Source organism: Nycticebus coucang, chromosome 5 (genome assembly GCF_027406575.1).
Source record: "Nycticebus coucang isolate mNycCou1 chromosome 5, mNycCou1.pri, whole genome shotgun sequence".
Classification (NCBI taxonomy): Eukaryota; Metazoa; Chordata; class Mammalia; order Primates; family Lorisidae; genus Nycticebus; species Nycticebus coucang.
Genome location: NC_069784.1, coordinates 128,091,438 through 128,115,097, shown reverse-complemented (window position 1 = coordinate 128,115,097; position 23,660 = coordinate 128,091,438). Strand labels below are relative to the sequence as shown.

At 37.9% G+C, this 23,660-nt stretch overlaps 1 protein-coding gene across 2 annotated transcripts in view; it reads left to right on the top strand.

The window, feature by feature from the left end:
- The window catches only part of SYNE1 (spectrin repeat containing nuclear envelope protein 1), a 467,802-nt gene that overhangs the window by 103,294 nt on the left and 340,848 nt on the right, over window positions 1–23,660 (top strand). For both annotated transcript variants that reach the window (XM_053590506.1, XM_053590504.1), the window contains 2 exons: window positions 3,848–4,044; window positions 6,873–6,982. In XM_053590506.1, coding sequence (XP_053446481.1) covers window positions 3,848–4,044; window positions 6,873–6,982 — 307 coding nt within the window. The remainder of the gene's footprint in view (window positions 1–3,847; window positions 4,045–6,872; window positions 6,983–23,660) is intronic.

The following is a 23,660-nucleotide window of genomic DNA, read 5'->3' as shown; positions in this document are numbered from 1 at the left end:
ATTATTACTCTCAAAATGCATTTCCTCATAGCAATTCTGATAGAGCTTTCAATTGGTCATAGGTTACCAATATTTTGTGCTCTAAAGTGGTCAGAAGTTAGTCCCTTCACATAGAAATTGTGCTTCTGTTTATTTTTCTAAACGTGTAACATTAACTCACTTTTTATCTTGTTTTGCATAAGTAAATCTAATCTGAATTTGATTCTCTAATTCTGGAAAATAGCTGTAAACAAGTACTTACCCTTATAAAATATTGAAGCACTAAACATAGGAAGTTCTATTTTTAAAATGTTTGAAGAGCAAAAAGAAAAAGAAACAATGATAAACATAGAAAAGATATAATTAGTTTTACTAATTTGTGCAGTTTTTAAAGTGTGATATAGTTTGGGGCATATTTTTATGATTCAAGTTATAGTCAAATTAATTCTGAAGGCAAAGCTTTGTGGCTCTTTGGGAGAGGAACTTGCTAGGTACAAGAAGATTGTGACCATGTACTCACGTTTGCTGTGATGCTATTGTGATTAAACTTTATAATAATGTCGGGGTGATATTCTGCTGTCTGTTGCTTTATGCAGCATTAGATTAACCACAAATAAATTGATTTTATTTAACAATATAGTAGCTTTCATTTAATAACATAGTAAACTCAAATTTGATGCTGCTGGAGTTAGCCTGCATTTTATTTCATTTCACACTCACTGTCTTGCGTTTCAGAGACGTACAAAAATCTAGACACAGCTCAAAGGATTTCTTTTATCTTGTCAACATCAGTGGAAATTGTATTTTCCTTATTTATGTAAGTGTCTAGAATCCTGGACCTGAGGGTCCTCGACCTAGCTACACATTAGTAAGATCTGTTTCTTTTCTTTTTTTTTTTTTTGCAGTTTTTGGCCAGGGCCAGGTTTGAACTTGCCACCTCCGGTATATGGGGCAGGTGCCCTACTCCTTTGAGCCACAGGTGCCACCCAGATCTGTTTCTTTTGTAGCTGTGTAAATTGTAGGGCTTTGGGGAAATGAATGTCCTAAACCAGGAACATTCTGTAAGGAACACATGACTCTATTATGCTGCCAAACTCTTCATCATTTTTTTTAAAGCCTCTGTTTATATTATCCCAGAGCATATTTTTCAAGCAACTTTCTACCTATCATGTGTGAAAGACTTTAGAATCTGTATCCATTTCAGTATATGAATGACATTGTTCTTAAAATGATTCTCCCGTGGACTCTATAGTCTGAAGGTTCTTCACATTTAATAGATTAGAGACAATGGAAATCATAAATCTTCTATAAACACCAGATTAGTTGTCAAAGTGCATTCATTGTTTTGGTATAAATCTTAAAAATATTTAAGAAGTAGGGCTGCACCTGTGGCTCAGTGGGTAGGGGGCTGGCCCCTGATATGGAGGGTGGTGGGTTCAAACCTGGCCCCGGCCAAACTGCAACAAAAAAAATAGCTGGGCGTTGGGGCAGATGCCTGTAGTCCCAGCTACTCGGGAAGCCGAGGCAGGAGAATCACCTAAGTCCAGGAGTTGGTGGTTGCTGCGAGCTGTGACACCGCAGTACTCTACCAAGGGCGATAAAGTGAGACTCTGTCTCTACAAAAAAAAAAAAAATGTTTAAGAAGTAAATTAAAAATTACTTCAGTAACCCAAGATAGTTAAACCCTTTCAACTTTTAAAAACTAATTTCATCCATTGTCTGTGAATAGTCTCAGAGACGGAAGCATTAACTTTAAGTTATAGCATATCTGACATTTGCATACCTGTTGTCAAATGTCTAAAAAGAACTGTTATATTTTAGGACAATATTAGTAAGATAACCAAACAAATTAATATATGTGTATCCAGATTTATACAAAGTCACTTGAAGTAAATATGCTCTAGAGGTCAGAAATACCTACAAACTGGTCTCATTTCACCACTTCTTTCAGTGATACATCTGAGTTTTCTTTGGGTTTGCATCTAAGATTCTCAAACAAGAGACTTGGGCTAAAACTAAAACTTTGAAAGAATATTACCCACCACTTTGATCGAATAAGAAACGTGTGTGTGTGTGTGCACATATGTACATATATTTTTTTAACAAATACAGCAGAAAGAAATGCACTGAAACATTTTAAATTATTCCAACATAGTAAATGTTTGTAAAAACATTCTATATTTTTCTTTTTGAAAATGTGTAAAACAATAAACAAATTTAAGGGAAAAAATTAGAAAATAATCCAATTACCTGGTGAGCATTTATTAATTACTTACACACCACTTTATTTCATTAAAAACTAATTAGGTGGCTTAAAGAGACAAAATAATTTTTAAATGAGGAAATGTGGGCAGAGAAAAGTATGAGAAGAGGCCAGAGATGGATGTACAAAAGAAGGGGGGGGACGAGCAGGTTATATTGTCAGAGGTTTCCTGAAAACAATGCCATTCACACTATCAGAGACAGAAACTCTAGAAGAACTAAGAAAAGATTCAAGATTGCTTCGAGATTGCTGGAGTCTTATAATACGGTTTTTAAAATGTTTATTTTTGAACCCAATGATTATGTTCAGTGATGCTATTTTCAGGGCAGTGTATTTTACACAAATGGAGTACACATTGGTCAGATATGTTTTAAAGTGACTATTAAGTTTTCTAAGGTAACATTTAAGGGCACTTACCAACTTATTGTAGTAATCAATATACCAGTCAGGTGGTGTTTTACGGGGAGAATGTGAAGTTCTGATAAGAAAAATAATTGAAATCAGTTTCTGCTTTGTTTAGAAACAACAGTAAAGTTAATGAGACCAACTTTTATTTTTTTTAAATTATTTTGTATATATTTATTTTTATTTTATTATTGTTCCAGATTAATTTGAGGAAACAAAGAATTAGATTACAACATTTGCATTTGTTAGGGAGAGCCCTCTTATATTTGCCGTACACCCTAACATCGTGCCTGTTAAGTGGGAGCACCCCATCCACTCCCTTCTTTCCTCTTCTCACTCCCTGGTTCACTACCGGGAGACCCCCATTGATTGCTATCCCTCAAGTGATTAGGGACATCTTCCCAACTCTGTTTGGAGTGATCTTTATAATTGACAGGTCATATGTAGAAAACAGAATCAGAAACTGTGTACTTGCCTCCATTCTATTTTCAACAACAGAGTATAACAACCCACTTAAATTGCTTTCTTAATTACAACTGGCTTTGAATGACTCAAATACACCACAAAGAAAAAAGATTTATCACCAAGATGTGACCTTCGAGTCAATCCTCCCCCACCAAAAAAAAGTTTAAAAACAATTTGTTTGGTGGAGGAATTAGAATGATTGTCTGAACTTAGGTGGAATATAGATCCCTTAAGGATGCTTTAGACGTATAATCACATCCATCTGCTTTTGTACGTTCTAATGCATTTGATATCATCCAGCCACATTATCTTAATCTTTTGTAACAGATGCCTGTATGTCACAGCACTGCATAGCATTAGAAATGTGTTAGATCTTTCTTTAAAACATACTCATTTCTTTATTATTGTCAGTTCTGGTGTTTTTATTATTTACCTTTTTTAAATTTTTGCAAACATTTCTCTAAATTTATTTTCTGTTAAAAGGTTAAGTGTAAAAAGTGTGCTTGATATTGTCTATCGTAACTGAGAAATCTAACAGAAAAGTCTAAACTATGGAACAAGAATTTCTGCATCTTATCTCGTTACCCTCTAAAATTATTGGTGTGTGTAATTTTTCTCAAGAACAATGAACTGATGTAGCTAATTGCAGATCACTGGTGAAAAGCTTTGGGTTTTGCATAGGTGCTTGTACCTATGCAGAGCGTGACAGTTGTTTCACATTTTTATCTCACCAAGGCTCACCGGAATAGAAGTGAAAGACTTTGGGAGGAGTTGGAGAAGCGGGGTTGCCTTTCATTCAGTGATCCATGCCATTCGACCTGAACTAGTGGACCTGGAAAAAGTGAGAGGCAGATCTAACAGAGAGAATCTGGAGGACGCTTTCTCCATCGCTGAAACAGAACTGGGGATCCCAAGACTGCTGGACCCCCAAGGTAGGATTGAGAGTGGTACAGCTCCGCACAGTGGGTCTGTATGTCTTAAACCCACAAATGACACATGACTTCCTAGACTCTTTTTTTTTGAGGCCAAAAAGCTAGAAAAAATGAGGAAAAGTGGTATCTTCTTATTACTGCTCTGCATAAATATTCGCTACCATAGTCAGGAATAAAATGTGACTCCAGTGCTGCAAAGAATATCAGCCAGCTGAATATACGTAAGGGTGCAATGAACGCTCTAAAAGTGTGTGTGTGGGGTGTGGGTGTGTGACAGGATAAAAGAGTTACTCTATTTGTCTAACTCCAAAGAATCTGGGAGAAGTAGATTATTAGTAATCTAAGGTTGTTTAAAATGTTGGTCATTAGATTCTAAGAAATGTTGGTAGCCATCTGGTGTTTTGGTGTCAGTTAGAAAACTACACAAATGATTAACTAAATGTTATCATTTCAGTGATTTGGCACATATTTGGTAAGACTGAATTTTAAGACTTTCTGGAAATAGAGTTAACTCTTTCGAGCCTTCAAAACACAATTTTGATGCCTTTAATATACTCATATTAGATAAATTGCCTGTTATGTTGAAATAAAAGTATCAAAGTGAATTTTCCAGATGTCATAGATAATTTCTTTGAGTTAGAAATTATGGAAATTTCTGTTAATAAATGCAGAAACAAAACATAAAATAAAATATAAAAATAAATGCAGAAACAGAAGCATACAGTGAAAGAAAATTACCCTCCAACCTTCCTGGTCTCTCGTTGCTACCGGTCTACTCTCTGTCTTCAAGATTATTATTTGTAAATAATGAAAATTATTATTTTTTTATTTTTTGATGCAAATTATTTTATAGATAGGATTTCAGAATGAATTTTCCTAGCACTGAAACAAATGGGATACGCTTGTGTTCCCGGGAGTGCGTTACAGAGAGCTGGTTGGGTTTACTCTCAGAGGAGGGGTCCCTCTGAGAGCTCTCCCCACATTAGGACTCTGCTTTGGGCCTCCTGCTTTCTCTAGGACAGCCAAGGACTTTCCACCTCATTTCTGGGAAACAAAACAAGGGAAGAACTGCACACGCTGCCAAGCCATCAACTTTAGGAGACATAACAGAGCTGAAAGGTTCCCTAACGTGGGATGACAGGAGAGTACATAGGATTCTTTCATATCCACTAGACTGAAAGATCTCAATATTTTCTTTGATGCTCAGAAACTGAGGTTGCCCAAGTACAAGGCCATCCCAGACACAGGTGATCGTCTACTTTCCTAGTGATAACTCCCCCTTCAAAATTTATTCATCCAACTTGAATAAATAAACTTTTAGGGATACAGATTAAATAAGACCAATACCCATTAATAATTATTTTATGATTTAGTAACACATGTCCCATGTAGTAACAGCACATGTTGTGTTGAATCACGGTTGGATGTTACTTTTCTTCCTTCACATTCCTGCTTCACGTACGTCTTCAACATCAGTGGTCTGGTCATTTCTAAAATCACCTGGGAGTCATCTCACAAATTTCAGAATACATTATCTTTGTTTCCTTTTAAGTGTTGTGTGTTATAGCACCTTTAAAATCCTACATGGAAAGTCTCTAGAAATTAAATCTCAAATTAAAAGGAAACTTTATTAAATAATAGATTAATAATTTGTAGTGACTTGTGTTTTCCTTTTGATTCCATCCATTGTGCTCTGCAAACTGTTATCATTTGTCATTGGTTGAAAATTGTTAATTTTTTATTTATTTTTGAGACAGAGTCTTGCTCTGTCACCTGGGCCATTGCCTCAGCCTTGCTCACAAAAACCTCAAACTCCTGGGTTCAAGTGATCCTCCTGCTTTAGCCTCCTGAGTAGCTGGGACTACAGGCAGAGCCACCATCCATGGCTAATTTTTCTTGCTTTGCTCAGGCTGGTCTCCAACTCCTGACTTCCAAAGATTCTCCAGCCTCCCAGAGTGCTGGGATTATAAGCATGAACCACAGTGCCTGGCCTAAAATGGTTATTTTAAAAACTTGTTTACACCAGTCAATGCTTTATTTATGAAATCTTACCCCCATATATAATTATTAAATCTATATGTTTATTTGCCTGATTTTTACCAGTTTTATTCAGTAAATATCTCTACACTGCAGAACCATAATGATTGAGATCTCAGGCTGTGTCTCCCTCAAAGAGTGCCTGATAACTCAAAGTACACTAATGTCCCACAATGAAAAGGCCATCTAAGAAACTGAATATACAGCATCTCCCTTTCTTCTAAAGCAAAATTTGTGGTGGTAAGGGGGGGGAGCTTCCCTATATGATGGTATCATTTACCATTACATCTCAAAAAATTTTTATACTATACACTCACTCTAATTCTAAATTTTGCTAACTAAATAGAATGTTGGAGTAACCATTATAGAACTCATATTTCTGATCAAGTAATATTGTGATTATTTAAATGAAGTATACACTACTTTCCTAAAATCTTTCTTTAAAAATGTGCCATCTTCCTTTTCTATTTTTTTAGAGATGGGGTCTGGCTCTGTCTGCAACCTCTAGCTCCTAGGCTCAAGCGATCCTCCCATCTCAGCCTCCCAAGAAGATGGGAGGCAGGTGCCACCATGCTGGTTAAAATGTACCATCTCTGAGTCATAAAATTTCACCACATATCTTGCCAACTAAATCAATTTCCCCTCCCCTGAAATTTTAAATAGCAATTCTATTTTCTTTTTGCATTTTGGACAGTGTTTTTTGGTACCATGGCTAGATTTTTCAAAGCTTATATTCTTCAAATTCAATGAATGCTAATTAATTTATTCACATTTCATTTTGTTTTTTGCAGATGTTGATGTAGATAAACCAGATGAGAAGTCTATTATGACATATGTAGCCCAGTTTCTGAGACATTATCCTGACATCCACACTACAGTCACCGATGGTCAAGAGAACGAGGTAGGGACTTGCTTTCATCAAGTATTGATAGTGAAATCGGTGACAGTGACTCTGATTTTTAAATATACTGTTTGCAAAAAGTTAAACTGGAATGCATTTTAATATGAGAGCAAAAAATGGATACCATCAAATGGGGAGGTGATTAGAAGAAAAGGTTTCTCGGTTTGTATGTGGGATATGTCAGAGAGGGCATTTCTAACGGTAAATACAAGATATACGATGCTCATGAATTAAAATGAGGAAAGATAACAGTGCTGTGAATTCCATTTCCGTAAGCTGAGGATTGAAGTGCTCGTGTGTCTGTCACCTCTCTGCACATCTAGATCTTATGTTCCCTTATTCTGCTAGATTTGATGAAATCCAGTTCTGACTTTTTTTTTGAATTTGATTGTTACTATATCTGTTCACAGCAGACTTATGGAAGTAAGACACAATTAGTAAGAGGTCTTATTATGGTTATGCTATGGTTAGGTTTTTCAACCTTTCAATAATTTAAATTACATTTAAATTTTTCAAATCATACTGTTCAAATGACATGTTCATTGTCATGAATAAAACAATTAAGAAAAAAGAGAAATGAAAATTATCTTTACTTGAACTTCTATAGAGAACCAACCTTTTTTAATGTATGTATATAGACCAAATTTTTTTTTTTTAATTGTTGGGGATTCATTGAGGGTGCAATAACCCAGGTTACACTGATTGCAATTGTTAGGTAAAGTCCCTCTTGCAATCATGTCTTGCCCCCATAAAGTGTGACACACACCAAGGCCCCACCCCCCTCCCTCCGTCCCTCTTTCTGCTTCCCCCGCCAATAACCTTAATTGTCATTAATTGTCCTCATATCAAAATTGAGTACCTAGGATTAATGCTTCTCCATTCTTGTGATGCTTTACTAAGAATAATGTCTTCCACATCCATCCAGGTTAATACGAAGGATGTAAAGTCTCCATTTTTTTTTAATAGCTGAATAGTATTCCATGGTATACATATACCACAGCTTGTTAATCCATTCCTGGGTTGGTGGGCATTTAGGCCGTTTCCACATTTTGGCGATTGTAAATTGAGCTGCAATAAACAGTCTAGTACAAGTGTCCTTATGATAAAAGGATTTTTTTCCTTCTGGGTAGATGCCCAGTAATGGGATTACAGGATCAAACGGGAGGTCTAGCTTGAGTGCTTTGAGGTTTCTCCATACTTCCTTCCAGAAAGGTTGTACTAGTTTGCAGTCCCACCAGCAGTGTAAAAGTGTTCCCTTCTCTCCACATCCACGCCAGCATCTGCAGTTTTGAGATTTTGTGATGTGGGCCATTCTCACTGGGGTTAGATGATATCTCAGGGTTGTTTTGATTTACATTTCTCTAATATATAGAGATGATGAACATTTTTTCATGTGTTTGTTAGCCATTCATCTGTCATCTTTAGAGAAAGTTCTATTCATGTCTCTTGCCCATTGATATATGGGATTGTTGGCTTTTTTCATGTGGATTAATTTGAGTTCTCTATGGATCCTAGTTATCAAGCTTTTGTCTGATTGAAAATATGCAAATATCCTTTCCCATTGTGTAGACTGAAGTTTTTGTATGTATATATAGACATACTATTTTGATAAAAATAGAATCATAGTATCCACACAGTTTTATAATTTTCTTTTTCCATTAACATGGTGAAGAACTATGTAAATCTTCATATGTATATACGATAATTTATTATCCAATCTTAATTGTTGGAAGTGTCTAATTTTTGCTGTTATAAACAAGGTCTTTATGAACAATCTTATAATAAATGTTCTAAGATTCATTTTTAGAAGTGAAATTGTAGGAATAGCATACAAAATTTTAATGCTTTTAACCATGGTTTTCAAATTCCCTTGTAGAAAGTTTGTCCCATTTCATGTTCCAGCTGGGACACCAGAGTGCCAGTTTTCTTATTTTCTAACAACAATGGCTATGACCATTTTAAAAATAGTTTTGAGATATTATTTTATGTTTTAATGATAGAAGGTTGGTGGAGTCACTGCTGAATTTAAATTTAATTATAAGGCACTCCTCCCTTTCCTTCTGAAAACAAAATTTAATTAGAAGGCAAATGACATCAGGGAACATAATGAATGGAATTTTCAAGGTATGTCAAAAACTATTTCTCTGTCTTTATTACTCAGGTCTCAGCTGGAGTTTTCAGAGCAGTGTGAGATTACAGGGAAGAGCAGTAAAACCAAACAGTTTCAAGTGTGTTTTCTAAATAGACTTAGCAACAGGTTTAGGGATGGAAAAGGTTACAGGAGCATAAGGAAAGCTCTCAAGCAGGAGAAGGTATTTCGCCGAGTGGTAGAAATCAGCCGCTTTATAAAAGGATTGACCAAAGCAGAGGTTACTGTTTTCCCTCATTTTTTTTTTTTTTGGATGATGTAAACCTGGCATTTGATAGAACTATGTTAGATTCTTAAAAACTGTAATGTCAGGAACCCTTTTTTGTTCCTTGGCAGGATTCAGGCACAAATGTTAATCACCACAGTAACTTATCTAGACTTAGTAAATGATTCTAAAAAGTACCACAAATAGGGCGGCACCTGTGGCTCAAAGGAGTAGGGTGCCTGCCCCATAGGCTGGAGGTGGCGGGTTCAAACCCAGCCCTGGCCAAAAACTGCAAAAAAAAGAAAATGGTACCACGAATGACTAAAGCAAAGACTCCAAGTGCAAATGGAGTTTAATTGAATAACGCAAGTATTTTGGAGTCCCTTTGGGCTTGCTGGGTTTTGATAATATGATTGGACCTGATTGTTGCTGTCTGAATAAGAAACTCTATCATAAAGCATTTCTGACTTACCCCATACAACATGGAAAAAAAAAATCCTTCCAAATTTCCATCTGGTTTTCTTACCTAAAGCACTTACATTACTCAATTGAATTTATAGCTGATCTGGTTTCTGAGTTTTTACTGTTTTATTTTCCCTGACATTAATCATTTCTCCAGATTAGTAAACTGTATGGCTGGAAACACCGGAAAAACAAAAGGAGCTGCTTCACTTAATATTCATGAGCAGGAATTTGATGTAAAAATTCTTAAAGATTTAAAACACACACTCCTGATACAGGCTTATTAATACACTTTTCTAAAGAGCCTTTATTATTAAGAGGTTACTTTAATTATCAGAAAAAGAAATTCTGATCATTGTTTTAAAAATCCCCCCATCCTTTTTCTGAAAAGAACATACTTAGGACTTCCTCAGGCTTGTTTTAAAAATTATTTTTGAGGAAAATATATTAGAAGCTTTGCACTTTTTCTCTGGTGGTATCTGAAATGTAGGGCATAAACATCTAAAACTGAATTTTTGAGTAATTAAAAAATTTATTTTTTATGTTGTAGGGCTTATTTGTTTAATGTAGTTGATAGTCACCTAATTCTGTCTAGTGAAGCTTTAAGATCTTATAAACTACATGTTAGGGTGATTCATGCCATCATCTCAAAATAGTCAATATTTTTGTCTATTGGTTCTTTGTAAATATCTTCAATTCACTTTTTAAAACCTTGGCATAAACATAACTCCCTGGTTTTCATTTTTGTTTGTTTGTACTTAAAAGTCTATACCACTTTTATAATTTTATTAAAATTAAATATTTCACCGTTACCGTTTAAATATAATTTCTTATTGGAAATAGACAGTGCCGTAACTTTTTTACTTAAACCAAAAAAAAAAAAAGAACCACGATAAAGAAACTTTTTCCTGTAATATATTCCTTGGATAATTATTACTCAATCATAGGACAGGAATTATCTCTCTTGTCTTATCTCTGCCACCTGTTAAGCCGTCAGTTACTTTTCCACTCATCCATTCTTCTGCTGTAGCCAGGATTCCTGGCTGCTCTCAGAGGCACAGCAGTGTTAATTCTTAAACCTGGGACACAGAAACGTGGAGGCTGTATATATTTATAGGAAAAAATATGAATCCATATTCTTCTTTACTCAGTTCTCCTTCCAGCATGTTAAGACTCACTTACAAAATATATATGTTGCCACAAAGACTATTTTAAAATAAAAATCTTGTTTGCCATACGAGCATTTTTATATTTTCAACAGTTATGAAAATGTCTTAAAGTAATTATATCCTTACGATTAGTGCCTATTTATCCATAGACAGAGGCCTCTCTATTGAGTTTTTTTCTTATTTCCTAGACAATTTTGTGTCCCTGATTTATATTCTGTTTCTATCCATTATCTTTTCACATTGTTAGGGAATACTTCAAGGTTTCCTATCTTTTGCAAATTGTATCCAAAATTTCAAGGTAAGATTTCAGTACTCTTAAATGTGTGGCCTCTTCCAAACATTTAAATTCCGTAGCTTGTTAGCCATTTCTTTGCATGTTTCTGTCTTTAAGCACACACTTCCTTTAATACTTTAATCAGGTCAGCTCCTATTTCTTTCTAACAGAACAAATAACATACATATTTGTTATCAACTGTCAGTTAAAGTTTAAGCCACTGATATGGACTTACCCACTAATCGCTAACTATAAAATAGTACAATCAATTTATTTTAATAACCCTTAATAACACTAATAAGTGCAATAACTATGTTTGGTTACTTTAAATGTGAATGGTAAATAAAAACAAAGTTGAAGATTTCTTTTAATGTCTTAAAAAATATATATATATTTTAATTTAATTTTATTTATTTTTTTATTATTAAATCATAGCTGTGTACATTAATACGATCATGGGCACCATACACTGGTTTGTAGACCATTTGACACATTTTCATCGCACTGATGAACATAGCCTTCCTGGCATTTTCTTGGTTATTGTGTTAAGACATTTATATTCTACATTTACTAAGTTTCACATAATACCCTTGTAAGATGCACCGCAGGTGGAATCCCACCAATCACCCTCCCTCTTCCCACCTCACCCCTCTCTCTATTCCCTCTCCCTCTTCCCCCTATTCTTAGGTTATAACTGGGTTATAGCTTTCATGTGAAAGCCATAAATTAGTTTCATAGTAGGGCTGAGTACATTGAATACTTTTTCTTCCATTCTTGAGATACTTTACTAAGGACAATATGTTCCAGCTCCATCCATATAAACATGAAAGAGTTAAAGTCTCCATCTTTCTTTAAGACTTCATAATATTCCATGGTGTATATATACTACAATTTATTAATCCATTCGTGGATCGATGGGCACTTGGGCTTTTTCCATGACTTAGCAATTATGAATTGGGCTGCAATAAACATTCTGGTACAAGTATCTTTGTTATGATGTGATTTTTGGTCTTCTGGGTATATGCCTAGTAGAGGAATTATAGGATTGAATGGCAGATCTATTTTTAGATCTCTAGGTGTTCTCCAAACATCTTTCCAAAAGGAATGTATTAATTTGCATTCCCACCAGCAGTGTAGAAGTGTTCCTTTTTCTCCACATCCATGCCAACATCTCTGATCTTGTGATTTTGTGATATGGGCTAATCTTAATGGAGTTAGAAGATATCTCAAAGTAGTTTTGATTTGCATTTCTCTGATGATTAAAGATGATGAGCATTTTTTCATATGTCTATAGGCCATGTGCCTGTCTTCTTCAGAGAAGTTTCTCTTCAAGTCCCTTGCCCAGCCTGCGATGGGATCACTTGTTCTTTTCTTACTTATATGTTTGAGTTCTCTGTGGATTCTGGTTATTAAACCTTTGTCAGAGACGTAACCTGCAAATATCTTCTCCCATTCTAAGGGCTGTCTGCTTGCTTTACTTACCGTGTTCTTGGCCGTGCGGAAGCTTTTTAGTTTGATGTCCCAGTAGTGTATTTTTGAAGCTGCTTCAATTGCCTGGGGGGTCCTCCTCATGAAATACACGCCCAGACCGATTTCTTCAAGGGTTTTCTCTGCACTCTCTTCTAGTATTTTTATAGTTTCATGTCTTAAGTTTAACTCTTTAATCCAGTGAGAGTCTATCTTATTAATGGTGAAAGGTGTGGGTCCAGCTTGAGTCTTTACAGGTTGCCAGCCAGTTCACCCAGCACCATTTGTTAAATAGGGAATCTTTTCCCCACTGAATGTTTTTAATTGGCTTGTCAAAGATGAAATAACGGTAGGTAGCTGGATTCATCTCTTGGTTCTCTATTCTGTTCCATACATCTACTTCTCTGTTTTTGTGCCAGTACCATGCTGTTTTGATCACTATTGATTTATAGTATAGTCTGAGGTCTGGTAGCATGATTCCTCCTGCTTTGTTTTTATTTCTGAGTAATATCTTGGCTATTTGAGTTTTTTTCTGATTCCATATAAAACGAAGTAATATTTTTTCAAGATCTTTAAAGTATGACAGTGGAGCTTTAATAGGGACTGCATTAAAATTGTATATTGCTTTGGGTAGTATGGATTTTAACAATGTTGATTCTTCCCAGCCATGAGCATGGTATGTTTTTCCATTTGTTAACATTTTCAGCTATTTCTTTTCTTAGAGTTTCATAGTTCTCTTTATAGAGATCTTTCACGTCCTTTGTTAGATAAACTCCAAATATTTCATCTTCTTTGGCACTACTGTGAATGGAATAGAGTCCTTAACTGCTTTTTCAGCTTTACTACTGTTGGTATATATAAAGGCTACCGAATTATGAATGTTGATTTTGTAACCTAATTCCTTGATCACTTCTAAGAGTTTTTTAGTAGAATCCCTGGTGTTTTCCAGATGTACAATCATATCATCTGTGAAGAACGAAATTTTAATCTCTTCCGACCCTATATGGATACCCTTGATCACCTTTCTTCCCTAATTGCGGTGGCTAAAACTTCCATTACTGTCGCGGACCGCCAGTCGAATGAGTCTCAGTCCGAGGGCTTTCAGGGCGAGAACGGCTCAGGTTGATTGAAAGGGCGACGCAGGAAAATGACAAACTGCCACACACCAAGGATGATGAAGAAAGCAGTTGTACTTTACTGAATTTTAGGCATGGTATTTATACATTTTTGACAATGTCTTACAAACTACAAAAGATATTTTTATGACTTGCTGATGCTTACAAAGTTCTTATCGAGTTTTGTAGATGTGAGTAGTTAACCGTCTTTTCTTACACAATGCTTTTGCCCGCAAGGGGGAATAAAGACTGCTGCTTATCAGCAGTTACTCTTTTACGTCTCTTTAAGCTATGTTTAAACCTTCCTTTTTTGTGGGACTGTTTTGTTCACATTTTACATTTTTCTTTTATTATACTTAATTATGACTTCATATGTAATAGGAGTTATATGTGTATGATTTAGGTGTTAGATTTAAGTTTTAAAGAGTAATGAGTAAAATTGTGTGGAAAACAATTATAGTGAAAAAATAGATTTCAGAGAAAGACTTTACTAAGGAATGTAGTTTCAAAGAACGAGATAAGAAGCTGGAGGGAGTGGGTATCTGGTAGGAACATCTTAACTCGCCGTTTTTGCATTCTCTTGATGCATTGTTTCAATTAACTGACTTTTATGGTGGGAACATGTTCCCTTGGAGACATTCAGTCTCTTAGAGTAGATGAAGTCATGGATTAGTAAATCATTATGTTTATTCTTAGTTTCTATAGGCATTCAGGCAACATTTAATCATTCAACTCAACAAACAAGTTTTAAACAGGTTTCAGGGTAAAGGTTATTCAGGCCTTTATGCCGCACCTCATGAATTCTTACGTTCACTAAAAGGCATGCTAGGCAACTTATGCGCTGCTGTCGCAAACCAGGGGGACTGGGGGCAACGCTCCGAGGAGCACCCACCGCCTTACCACAGTTTTTACAACGCGGACAGAGCCATCCCACCACGGCTTGATGCCGGGGGTGCGGCATTTCCCCCTTTTTTGTTAATGAAACGTAGCTCAAAGAGGTCTTGGCGAACAGCCTTTAAGGAGGAAAAGACACAACGAAGGAGACAGGGTAACAGTAAAACAACAAAGAATATCAGGCAACCAATAATGACAATAAACACAATGTACTGAATCCAAGACACAGGATTTAAAGATTTAAGGTTGTCAGAGAGGGATTGAGCCAGTGAATCAAGAGAAGTGCTAGGTAAATGAGCTTCACTGATGGCAGTGATATCCTTTTGGAGAGTATGTAAATCATGTGTAATATCATTGTCCTTCCAGACACCCTGTAGATGAGCTTTAGTTTTGTCCCAGGAAGTGGACATATTATAAGGTAAAGGAGTGACACAAATAGCAGGAAAGGCAGAGTGACATCTGGTTTGAAGTTTATGTTGTATAAACTTGATATCTTGTCCTAAGGCTAAAACTACTTCTTCTAGGATGTTGAGTTTTGCTTCAAGTTTATTATCTATACTGGCTTGAGTCATTAAAGCTAAAGTGATGTTGCTGCTGAGAGAATTCACAAAGTGAGCTGTGTGAACTTCTTGAACTAAGGTAGTTGTAGCCACTGTAAATGTAGTGACTATAGAGATTAAAGTTAAAATTCTTAAAATTAATGTTGTTATAAATCTCTTAGGTCTAATTAATTCATTAACAGTATGTAAAACTTGTAAGGCAGAGTTATCATACTATGGATTATTTTGCAAGTTTACAGGTAACAGTACATAAGAAGGTTTTTTTACAATTAACATAACATTCAGCAATCTATTATTTACATGAAATATATCAGAAGAAGCAATACAATTGGTTATTTTTACAAGTTAAAAGATTTTAAAGGAAATACATAGTTAACTGGATCACATGTAAATTCTTTCATAAATTCTCTTTTATGAGTTTCATTTAACTTGCACAGACCATCTACAAACATTCTAAACTTTCTTGAACTTTTGTTCTGCCTTTTACTTTCTTACATAACTATTCTGTTTCAGGACAAAATTTATCACACAAGATTCTTTTTTTATACAATGCCATTCTCCTTTCTGTTTAATTTCTCTTACTCTCAAAAACTCACTTTCCATTAAACAGGATTCCAGTTTACCATGAAGTTACTTATTCACTCAGCCAAACTGATAATTAGAAGGTTTAAAAGACAAGAATCTTATCCATTGACAAAGATTTAGTTTGTAAAAATATTTTTCTTATTTATATAAATTACTAGTGGCAAAGAGTCAATAATAAAGGTTTTAAACCTCACCCTTGGGATTTCGTCAGTGCTGCTGTTTGGGGGCTGTAACACTTGGGAGGCAGGCCCGCCCCACGAAGGGCAGGGGGGCCCTCAGCTTCCTTCCCTGCTGGGTCTTTTCAGCCGTCTTGGAGTCAGTGGAAATGTGCCGGGTGCCGGTGGTTTTGTTTGCTATCGGCGAGTGTACTTTCATTTTCTCCAAGTGGCGGGTGAGATCTTGCAGCAGTCGCTGGTGTCTCCTTCTGCGTTGTCTTTTCTGAATTTGAGTTAACTACTGGAATAACTTCAAAGTTTTTAGTATAATTTGAACTTCTCCCAATTATAATTCCAACTGTCCCCGGCAAAAGCTGCCCTTTTACTGCAGTGGGGATTAAAGTAACACCATCCCATTTGGATAATAAGACATTCTTTTCACTTGCTAAATTTAAACCTGCACTCTCAGGCGTGCCCCGTGAAAGGTCATGAATAGTAAATTCAGGGGCTTGAGGATTCAATGTAGATAAAGGCTGTGTTTTACAAGCTACAGCCTGCTCTCCCTTGGGGCCTGGGCTGGGAGAATGCCCCTTTTACTAGTTTTTTGATCTCCGTACGTCCTGATCCTCAGGATCAGTGTCACCCTTGTCATTCAAGGGGGTTCCATCCTTATGAAATTTTGATTTACATTCATTTCTCCAATGTCTGCCCTTCTTACAGCGAGGGCATAAGCCGGGTGGGTCCCCCCTCGGCTTATTGGCATGGGACTGTTTACAGTCCTTCTGCATATGTCCTGGCTTGCCACAATTGTAGCAAGTGTTGGTAGGAGCTGTTGGCCCCTTGCCTCCTTTATTGAAGGAGTTTTTCACATATGAGCTAAATTTCTGCCCTTGCATTGCTGCAGTATAAGCCATACCCTGGGCTATAGCTGGTGAGGCATCCATACATGCTTCTAACTGTTTGAGCAACAGTGATGTGCCCTCAGACGGGGGGAGCATTCTGTTAATGGCTTCTTCCAGCCTTGAAATAAAGTCTTGGTACGGCTCCTCCGCACCTTGCTTAATAAGAAAATGTATAAGTTCCTCCAACCGTTTGAGGGACACATTGAACCCATTTTTAACTAACAAAAGCTGTAACATGACACTGAATATACGTTCCTCTTTGATCAATGCGTGCCTCATGGTACCTGTTGATTACTCACACTTAACCGGTCAGCCTTTACCGGCGGGACTGCAGCTCCCTGGTGAGAGTCGCCTTCAATCTGAAAAGAGAGAAAGAAAGAAAAAGAAAGATCACCTGTCCTTCAAGTCCCTGTTCGGGCGCCAGCTGTCGCGGACCGCCAGTCGAATGAGTCTCAGTCCGAGGGCTTTCAGGGCGAGAACGGCTCAGGTTGATTGAAAGGGCGACGCAGGAAAATGACAAACTGCCACACACCAAGGATGATGAAGAAAGCAGTTGTACTTTACTGAATTTTAGGCATGGTATTTATACATTTTTGACAATGTCTTACAAACTACAAAAGATATTTTTATGACTTGCTGATGCTTACAAAGTTCTTATCGAGTTTTGTAGATGTGAGTAGTTAACCGTCTTTTCTTACACAATGCTTTTGCCCGCAAGGGGGAATAAAGACTGCTGCTTATCAGCAGTTACTCTTTTACGTCTCTTTAAGCTATGTTTAAACCTTCCTTTTTTGTGGGACTGTTTTGTTCACATTTTACATTTTTCTTTTATTATACTTAATTATGACTTCATATGTAATAGGAGTTATATGTGTATGATTTAGGTGTTAGATTTAAGTTTTAAAGAGTAATGAGTAAAATTGTGTGGAAAACAATTATAGTGAAAAAATAGATTTCAGAGAAAGACTTTACTAAGGAATGTAGTTTCAAAGAACGAGATAAGAAGCTGGAGGGAGTGGGTATCTGGTAGGAACATCTTAACTCGCCGTTTTTGCATTCTCTTGATGCATTGTTTCAATTAACTGACTTTTATGGTGGGAACATGTTCCCTTGGAGACATTCAGTCTCTTAGAGTAGATGAAGTCATGGATTAGTAAATCATTATGTTTATTCTTAGTTTCTATAGGCATTCAGGCAACATTTAATCATTCAACTCAACAAACAAGTTTTAAACAGGTTTCAGGGTAAAGGTTATTCAGGCCTTTATGCCGCACCTCATGAATTCTTACGTTCACTAAAAGGCATGCTAGGCAACTTATGCGCTGCTGTCGCAAACCAGGGGGACTGGGGGCAACGCTCCGAGGAGCACCCACCGCCTTACCACAGTTTTTACAACGCGGACAGAGCCATCCCACCACGGCTTGATGCCGGGGGTGCGGCACATTACAATGTTAAAGAGCATTGGAGACAATGGGCAGCCTTGTCTGGTTCCTGATCTGAGTGGAAATGATTTCAATTTAACTCCATCCAATACAATATTGGCTGTGGGCTTGCTTTAGATGGCCTCTATCAGTTTAAGAAATTTCCCTTCTATACCAATTTTCTTAAGTGTTCTGATCATGAAGTGATGCTGGAATTATCAAAAGCTTTTCTGCATCAATTGAGAGAATCATATGGTCTTTGTTTTTTAATTTGTTTATTTGCTGAATTATACTTATAGATTTACGTATATTGAACCAGCCTTGAGACCCTGGGATAAAACCAACTTTGTCATAATGTATAATTTGTTTGATGTGTTGCTGGATTCTGTTGTTAGGATCTTGTTGAATATTTTTGCATCTATATTCATTAGTGATATTGTTCTATAATTTTCTTTTCTTGGTGGGTCTTTTCTGGGTTTGAGGATCAGGGTGATGTTTGCTTCATAGAACGTGTTGGATAGTCTTTCTTCTTTTTCTACATCTTGGAACAGGTTAAGTAATATAGGTACCAATTCCTCTTCAAAGGGTTGGTAGAATTCTGACGTGAAACCATCTGGTCCCAGGCTTTTCTTTTTAGGGAGGTTTTGTATGGTTGATGCTATTTTAGAACTTGATATGGGCCTGTTCAACATTTCCACTTGATTCTGACTAAGTCTTGGAAGGTGACATGCTTCCAAGTTTTGGTCAATTTCCTTCAGATTTTCATATTTCTGAGAATAAAGTTTCTTGTAATATTCATTAAGGATTTTTTGAATTTCTGAGGAGTCTGTTGTTATTTCGTCTTTGTCGTTTCTGATCCATGAGATTAGAGGTTTTACTCTTTTTTTCCTGGTTAGGTTAGCCAAAGGTTTATCTATTTTTTATTGACCTTTTCAAAAAACCAACTTTTTGGTTTATTGATCTGTTGTATAATTCTTTTGTTTTCAATTTCATTTAATTCTGCTCTAATTTTGGTTATTGCTTTTCTTCTACTGGGTTTAGGGTTAGAATGTTCTTCCTTTTCCAGTTGCTTGAGATGTCCCATTAAGTTGTTAACTTCTTCTCTTTCCATTCTCTTGAGGAAGGCTTGCAGTGCTATAAATTTCTCTCTTAGGACTGCCTTTGCAGTATCCCAGAGGTTCTGATAATTTGTGTGTTCATTGTCATTTTGTTCCCAAAATTTGGCAATTTCCTTCTTGATCTCATCTCTGACCCAGCTATCATTCACCATAAGGTTAATTTCCATGTTTTTGTATGAGTATGCAGATTCCTGTTGTTACTGAGTTCAACTTTTATTCCATGGTGGTCTGAGAAGATGCAAGGAATAATTTCTATTTCTTTAAATTTACTGAGGTTAGACTTGTGACCTAAGATGTGATTGATTTTGGAGTATGTTCTGTGGGCTGATGAGAAGTATGTGTATTCAGTTTTGTTGGGATGAAATGTTCTGTAGATGTCTGCTAAATCCCGATGTTGGATGGTTAGGATTAAATCTAAAATTACTTTGCTCAGCTTCTTATTGGAGGATCGATCCAACACTGCCAAAGGAGTGTTGAAATCTTTAACTGTTATGGAGCTGGATGAGATCAAGTTGCTCATGTCTGTTAAAGTTTCTCTTATAAATTGAGGTGCATTCTGGTTGGGTGCATAGATATTAATAATTGAAATCTCATTATATTGAGTATTACCCTTAACAAACATGAAGTGAGCATTCTTATCCGTCCTTACTTTTGATGGTTTAAAGCCTATTGTATCTGCAAATAGAATTGCAACACCTGCTGTTTTCTGATTACCATTTGCCTGAAATATGGATGACCATCCTTTCACTCTGAGTCTATATTTGTCTTTTAAGGTAAGATGTGACTCTTTAGAGGACAGTTTAAGGTGTTCACATTAATGGAGAATATTGATAAGTCTGGTAATTTTTTTTTTTTTTTTGTAGAGACAGAGTCTCACTGTACCACCCTCGGGTAGAGTGCCCTGGCATCACACGTCTCACAGCAACCTCTAACTCTTGGGCTTATGCGATTCTCTTGCCTCAGCCTCCCGAGCAGCTGGGACTACAGGCGCGCGCCACAACGCCCGGCTATTTTTCTGTTGCAGTTTGGCCGGGGCTGGGTCCGAACCCGCCACCCTCGGCATATGGGGCCCACGCCCTACTCACTGAGCCACAGGCGCCGCCCGAGTCTGGTAAAATTTTGGGTATCGAGTTTTTCAAAAGTCCAGTGGACATTTTTAATCCTTTTCCCACTGTGGAAGTTGGAGTTTGATCAAAAGTTTCTGAGAGAGTTTACTTTTGTGGTAGAGGATTGTGCTGGTCATTATGGAGGAGAGGTCTGAGAATATCCTGAAGAGTTGGTTTGGTTATGGCAAATTTCTTCAACATATAAATGTCATTAAAGTGTTTAATTTCTCCATCATAAATGAAACTCAGTTTAGCTGGATACAGGATCTGGGGTTGAAAGTTATTTTGCTTTAGGAGATTAAAAGTTGATGACCACCCTCTTCTGGCTTGAAAAGTTTCAGCAGAGAGATCTGCAGTCATTCTAAGATTCTTCCCTTTGTAGGTAATGGATTTCTTACGTTTGGCTGCTTTCAGAATTTTCTCCTTCATATTAACTTTAGTGAAGTTAACTATGATATGCCTGTGTGATGTCTTATTCGGATTGAGTTGTGCTGGGGTTCTGAAACTGCTATCTGAATTTCAGAATCTTTTGGCATGTCTGGAAAATTCTCTTTCATAATTTCATGGAGAAGGGCCTCTGTGCCTTGTGAGGCCACTTCATCACTTTCAGGGATTCCAATGAGGTGGATATTAGCCTTCTTCGAATTATCCCAGCGCTCTCTGAGAGAATGATTTGTTTTTGCTCTCCATTTTTCTTCCTCTTTGAGAGTTTGGCAACGTTCAAAGGCTTGTCTTCAATGTCAGAAATCCTTTCTTCTGCTTGCTCCACTCTGTTACTGAGGGATTCTACTATATTTTTCAGATCTTTGAGGGCTGCAAATTCTTACTTCGGTGTGTCAAAATCTTTGTTGGTTTTGTCTTTAAGTTTGTTAAATTCTTGAGACAACTTTTGAATTTCTCCTCGAATTTCTAACTCCAACTTTTGAATTGCTGCTCAAATTTCTAATTCCAAATTTTCCTCCATTTCATTAATCTTGTTTGCAATCCAAATTCTGAATTCAATTTCTGACATCTCAGCCAGCTGTTTATGAATGGGATCTTCAGTTACATCTGCAATATCTTTCCTTGTGGGGGTTGATCTCTTCTGGTTATTCATGTTACCAGAGTTTTTCCGCTGATTCTGCCCCATGATTGTTTTACACCATTTTATTTTTCCCCTGAAGCTTTGTCAAGGACCCGTACAGTGCTATGGCCTGTGAAACTGGGGATCTGTTTGGTTTGGTGAGGCTAAGTGATTCTGTCTTGTTTTCAGCCGGTCTCTGTTCAACCCTAATGAAATAGTTACTCTGGGTTGAAGTCTCAGCTGTGAAGAAATACCAGCAATTAAGTCACCCCACCCCTGGATCGCAGGGGTCTGGTGACTACTCATATATGGCTTGCTCCGGTGCTCCATGGAGTCAGGAGGATCCATCTAGCAAATAGATCAGTGTGGGAAGGTTGATGCCTCCTTCCCCACCTTGCACCTCTGTCACACCCAGTCACCGATAGTCCCGCAGGGCTTTGACCCAGTTGCCTGTAGTTAACAGATACTCCAGGGGTTTGCACCTGCCTGAATCACAAGGAAATCTATTTCTGCTCAGCCAGGCTGCTGCGCTCTGCCTCTATCTAGCAGGGGGAGGTGAGGCTTGACAACCTCGGGCGCTTGATGGAGGCTGGGAGGTGTTCACTCAGTTCCAGCCATGCCCCTGATTGATGTTACTGACAGAACAGAACAGAACAACTTTGTGGGAATTTGTTTCTGTCCCTGCTAAATTCCCCTGCAGAAGAGAAGCTGTTTTGAGTTCCCAGAGCCTGTGCCTCATGCCCTGTCTTTGCTCCTCCAGGTTTGTATTCGGTTACCTGTCAGTTCTAGCCTCCTGTCTTCCTTTGTCTATGGGCTGACAATACCCTGAGGGCCAGGTGTGTCTTAGGCTCAGTAAAGCAGTCCTCTGGGTCAGCCCTGCCCTGGGAACTTCCCAGCTCTGCGCGTACATTTCTAGTCCCTGTGCTCCACCCAGGTCGGTACCGCCTCAGGCAAACCTTTTACTCACAGGGCCTGCATTTCCGTCCCAGATCTTTTCCGTGGTGGTTGCCACCTGAGTAGATGCCCGGCCTCCTCTGGTTGCCCAGGGAGTCAGGGGTGTGGCTTAAGAAAATACGGGAGTGAGCCCTATTGTTGCCAAAAGACGGCTGCTGCTCTGCGCCTCAGGGCACCACTTCTCTGGTGTGGCTCCCTCTCAGCTGACCATTCTCTCCTCACTCCCATGCCCCAGAGTCAGCACTGACCAGCTGCAGTTTAGGCCCTGTCCACACCCCTTGAGAAATCACCCAAGAATCTGGACTCCTGGTGGACAGGCTTCCAGACCTCAGAGTGAGAGTGGAGGGGAGTACTGGGAGCTCAGAGTTGCAGGTAGAGAATATATACAAATTTATACAGTTTTATGCCTGGCAGGAGAATGCCGTGGCACCCTAGTAGGGGAGGTAGGTCTAGTTTTTAGAGGGTCTCTCCCATGGAGTGTAGTGGGAGGAACTTTGAACTCTGCTTGTTTGTTTGTGGGGCACTCCTAGCCGTTCTCATGGGGGAGGAGACTCCCGTTTGCTTGGTGATGGATTTTGTACCTTTTGTTTGTATCCTTGGGGTCGCAGCTCACCTCACCGGGGTTGATGTGCATTCTTCAACCTTCTCTCTTGATGCAGCTCTAAACCACCAGGTTACTTGTTAAATTTCTGTCCTTTAACTCTCCTTCTGGATGGGAGCCTCTGATGTCCTGTGAACATTCCTGGGCTGAGCTATGGGAGTCCCACGAAGTTTTCCTGGTGAACTGCTTTCACGTGGGCCTGGGGGGTGGAGAACCACCTGCACTAGTTCCAAAAGTTCTGGTCCTCCTTGCCCTGGAGCTGAAAGCCCCAGGTTTCCTACTCCGCAGCACTCAGCTCCACTCGCTGCCTTCCCCACCCTGCCCGCCCTACAACATGTCAGGAATCTGGGCAGACACTGCACCAGGCTAATGTTTTAAAATATTAAGCAAGAAATCACTGAACAAGGTAGGTATTTAGCTGGTTTGTATGTGTGAGTTTCCTCATTTCTCTTCTACTCCATCTTGAAGTTTGGTAAAG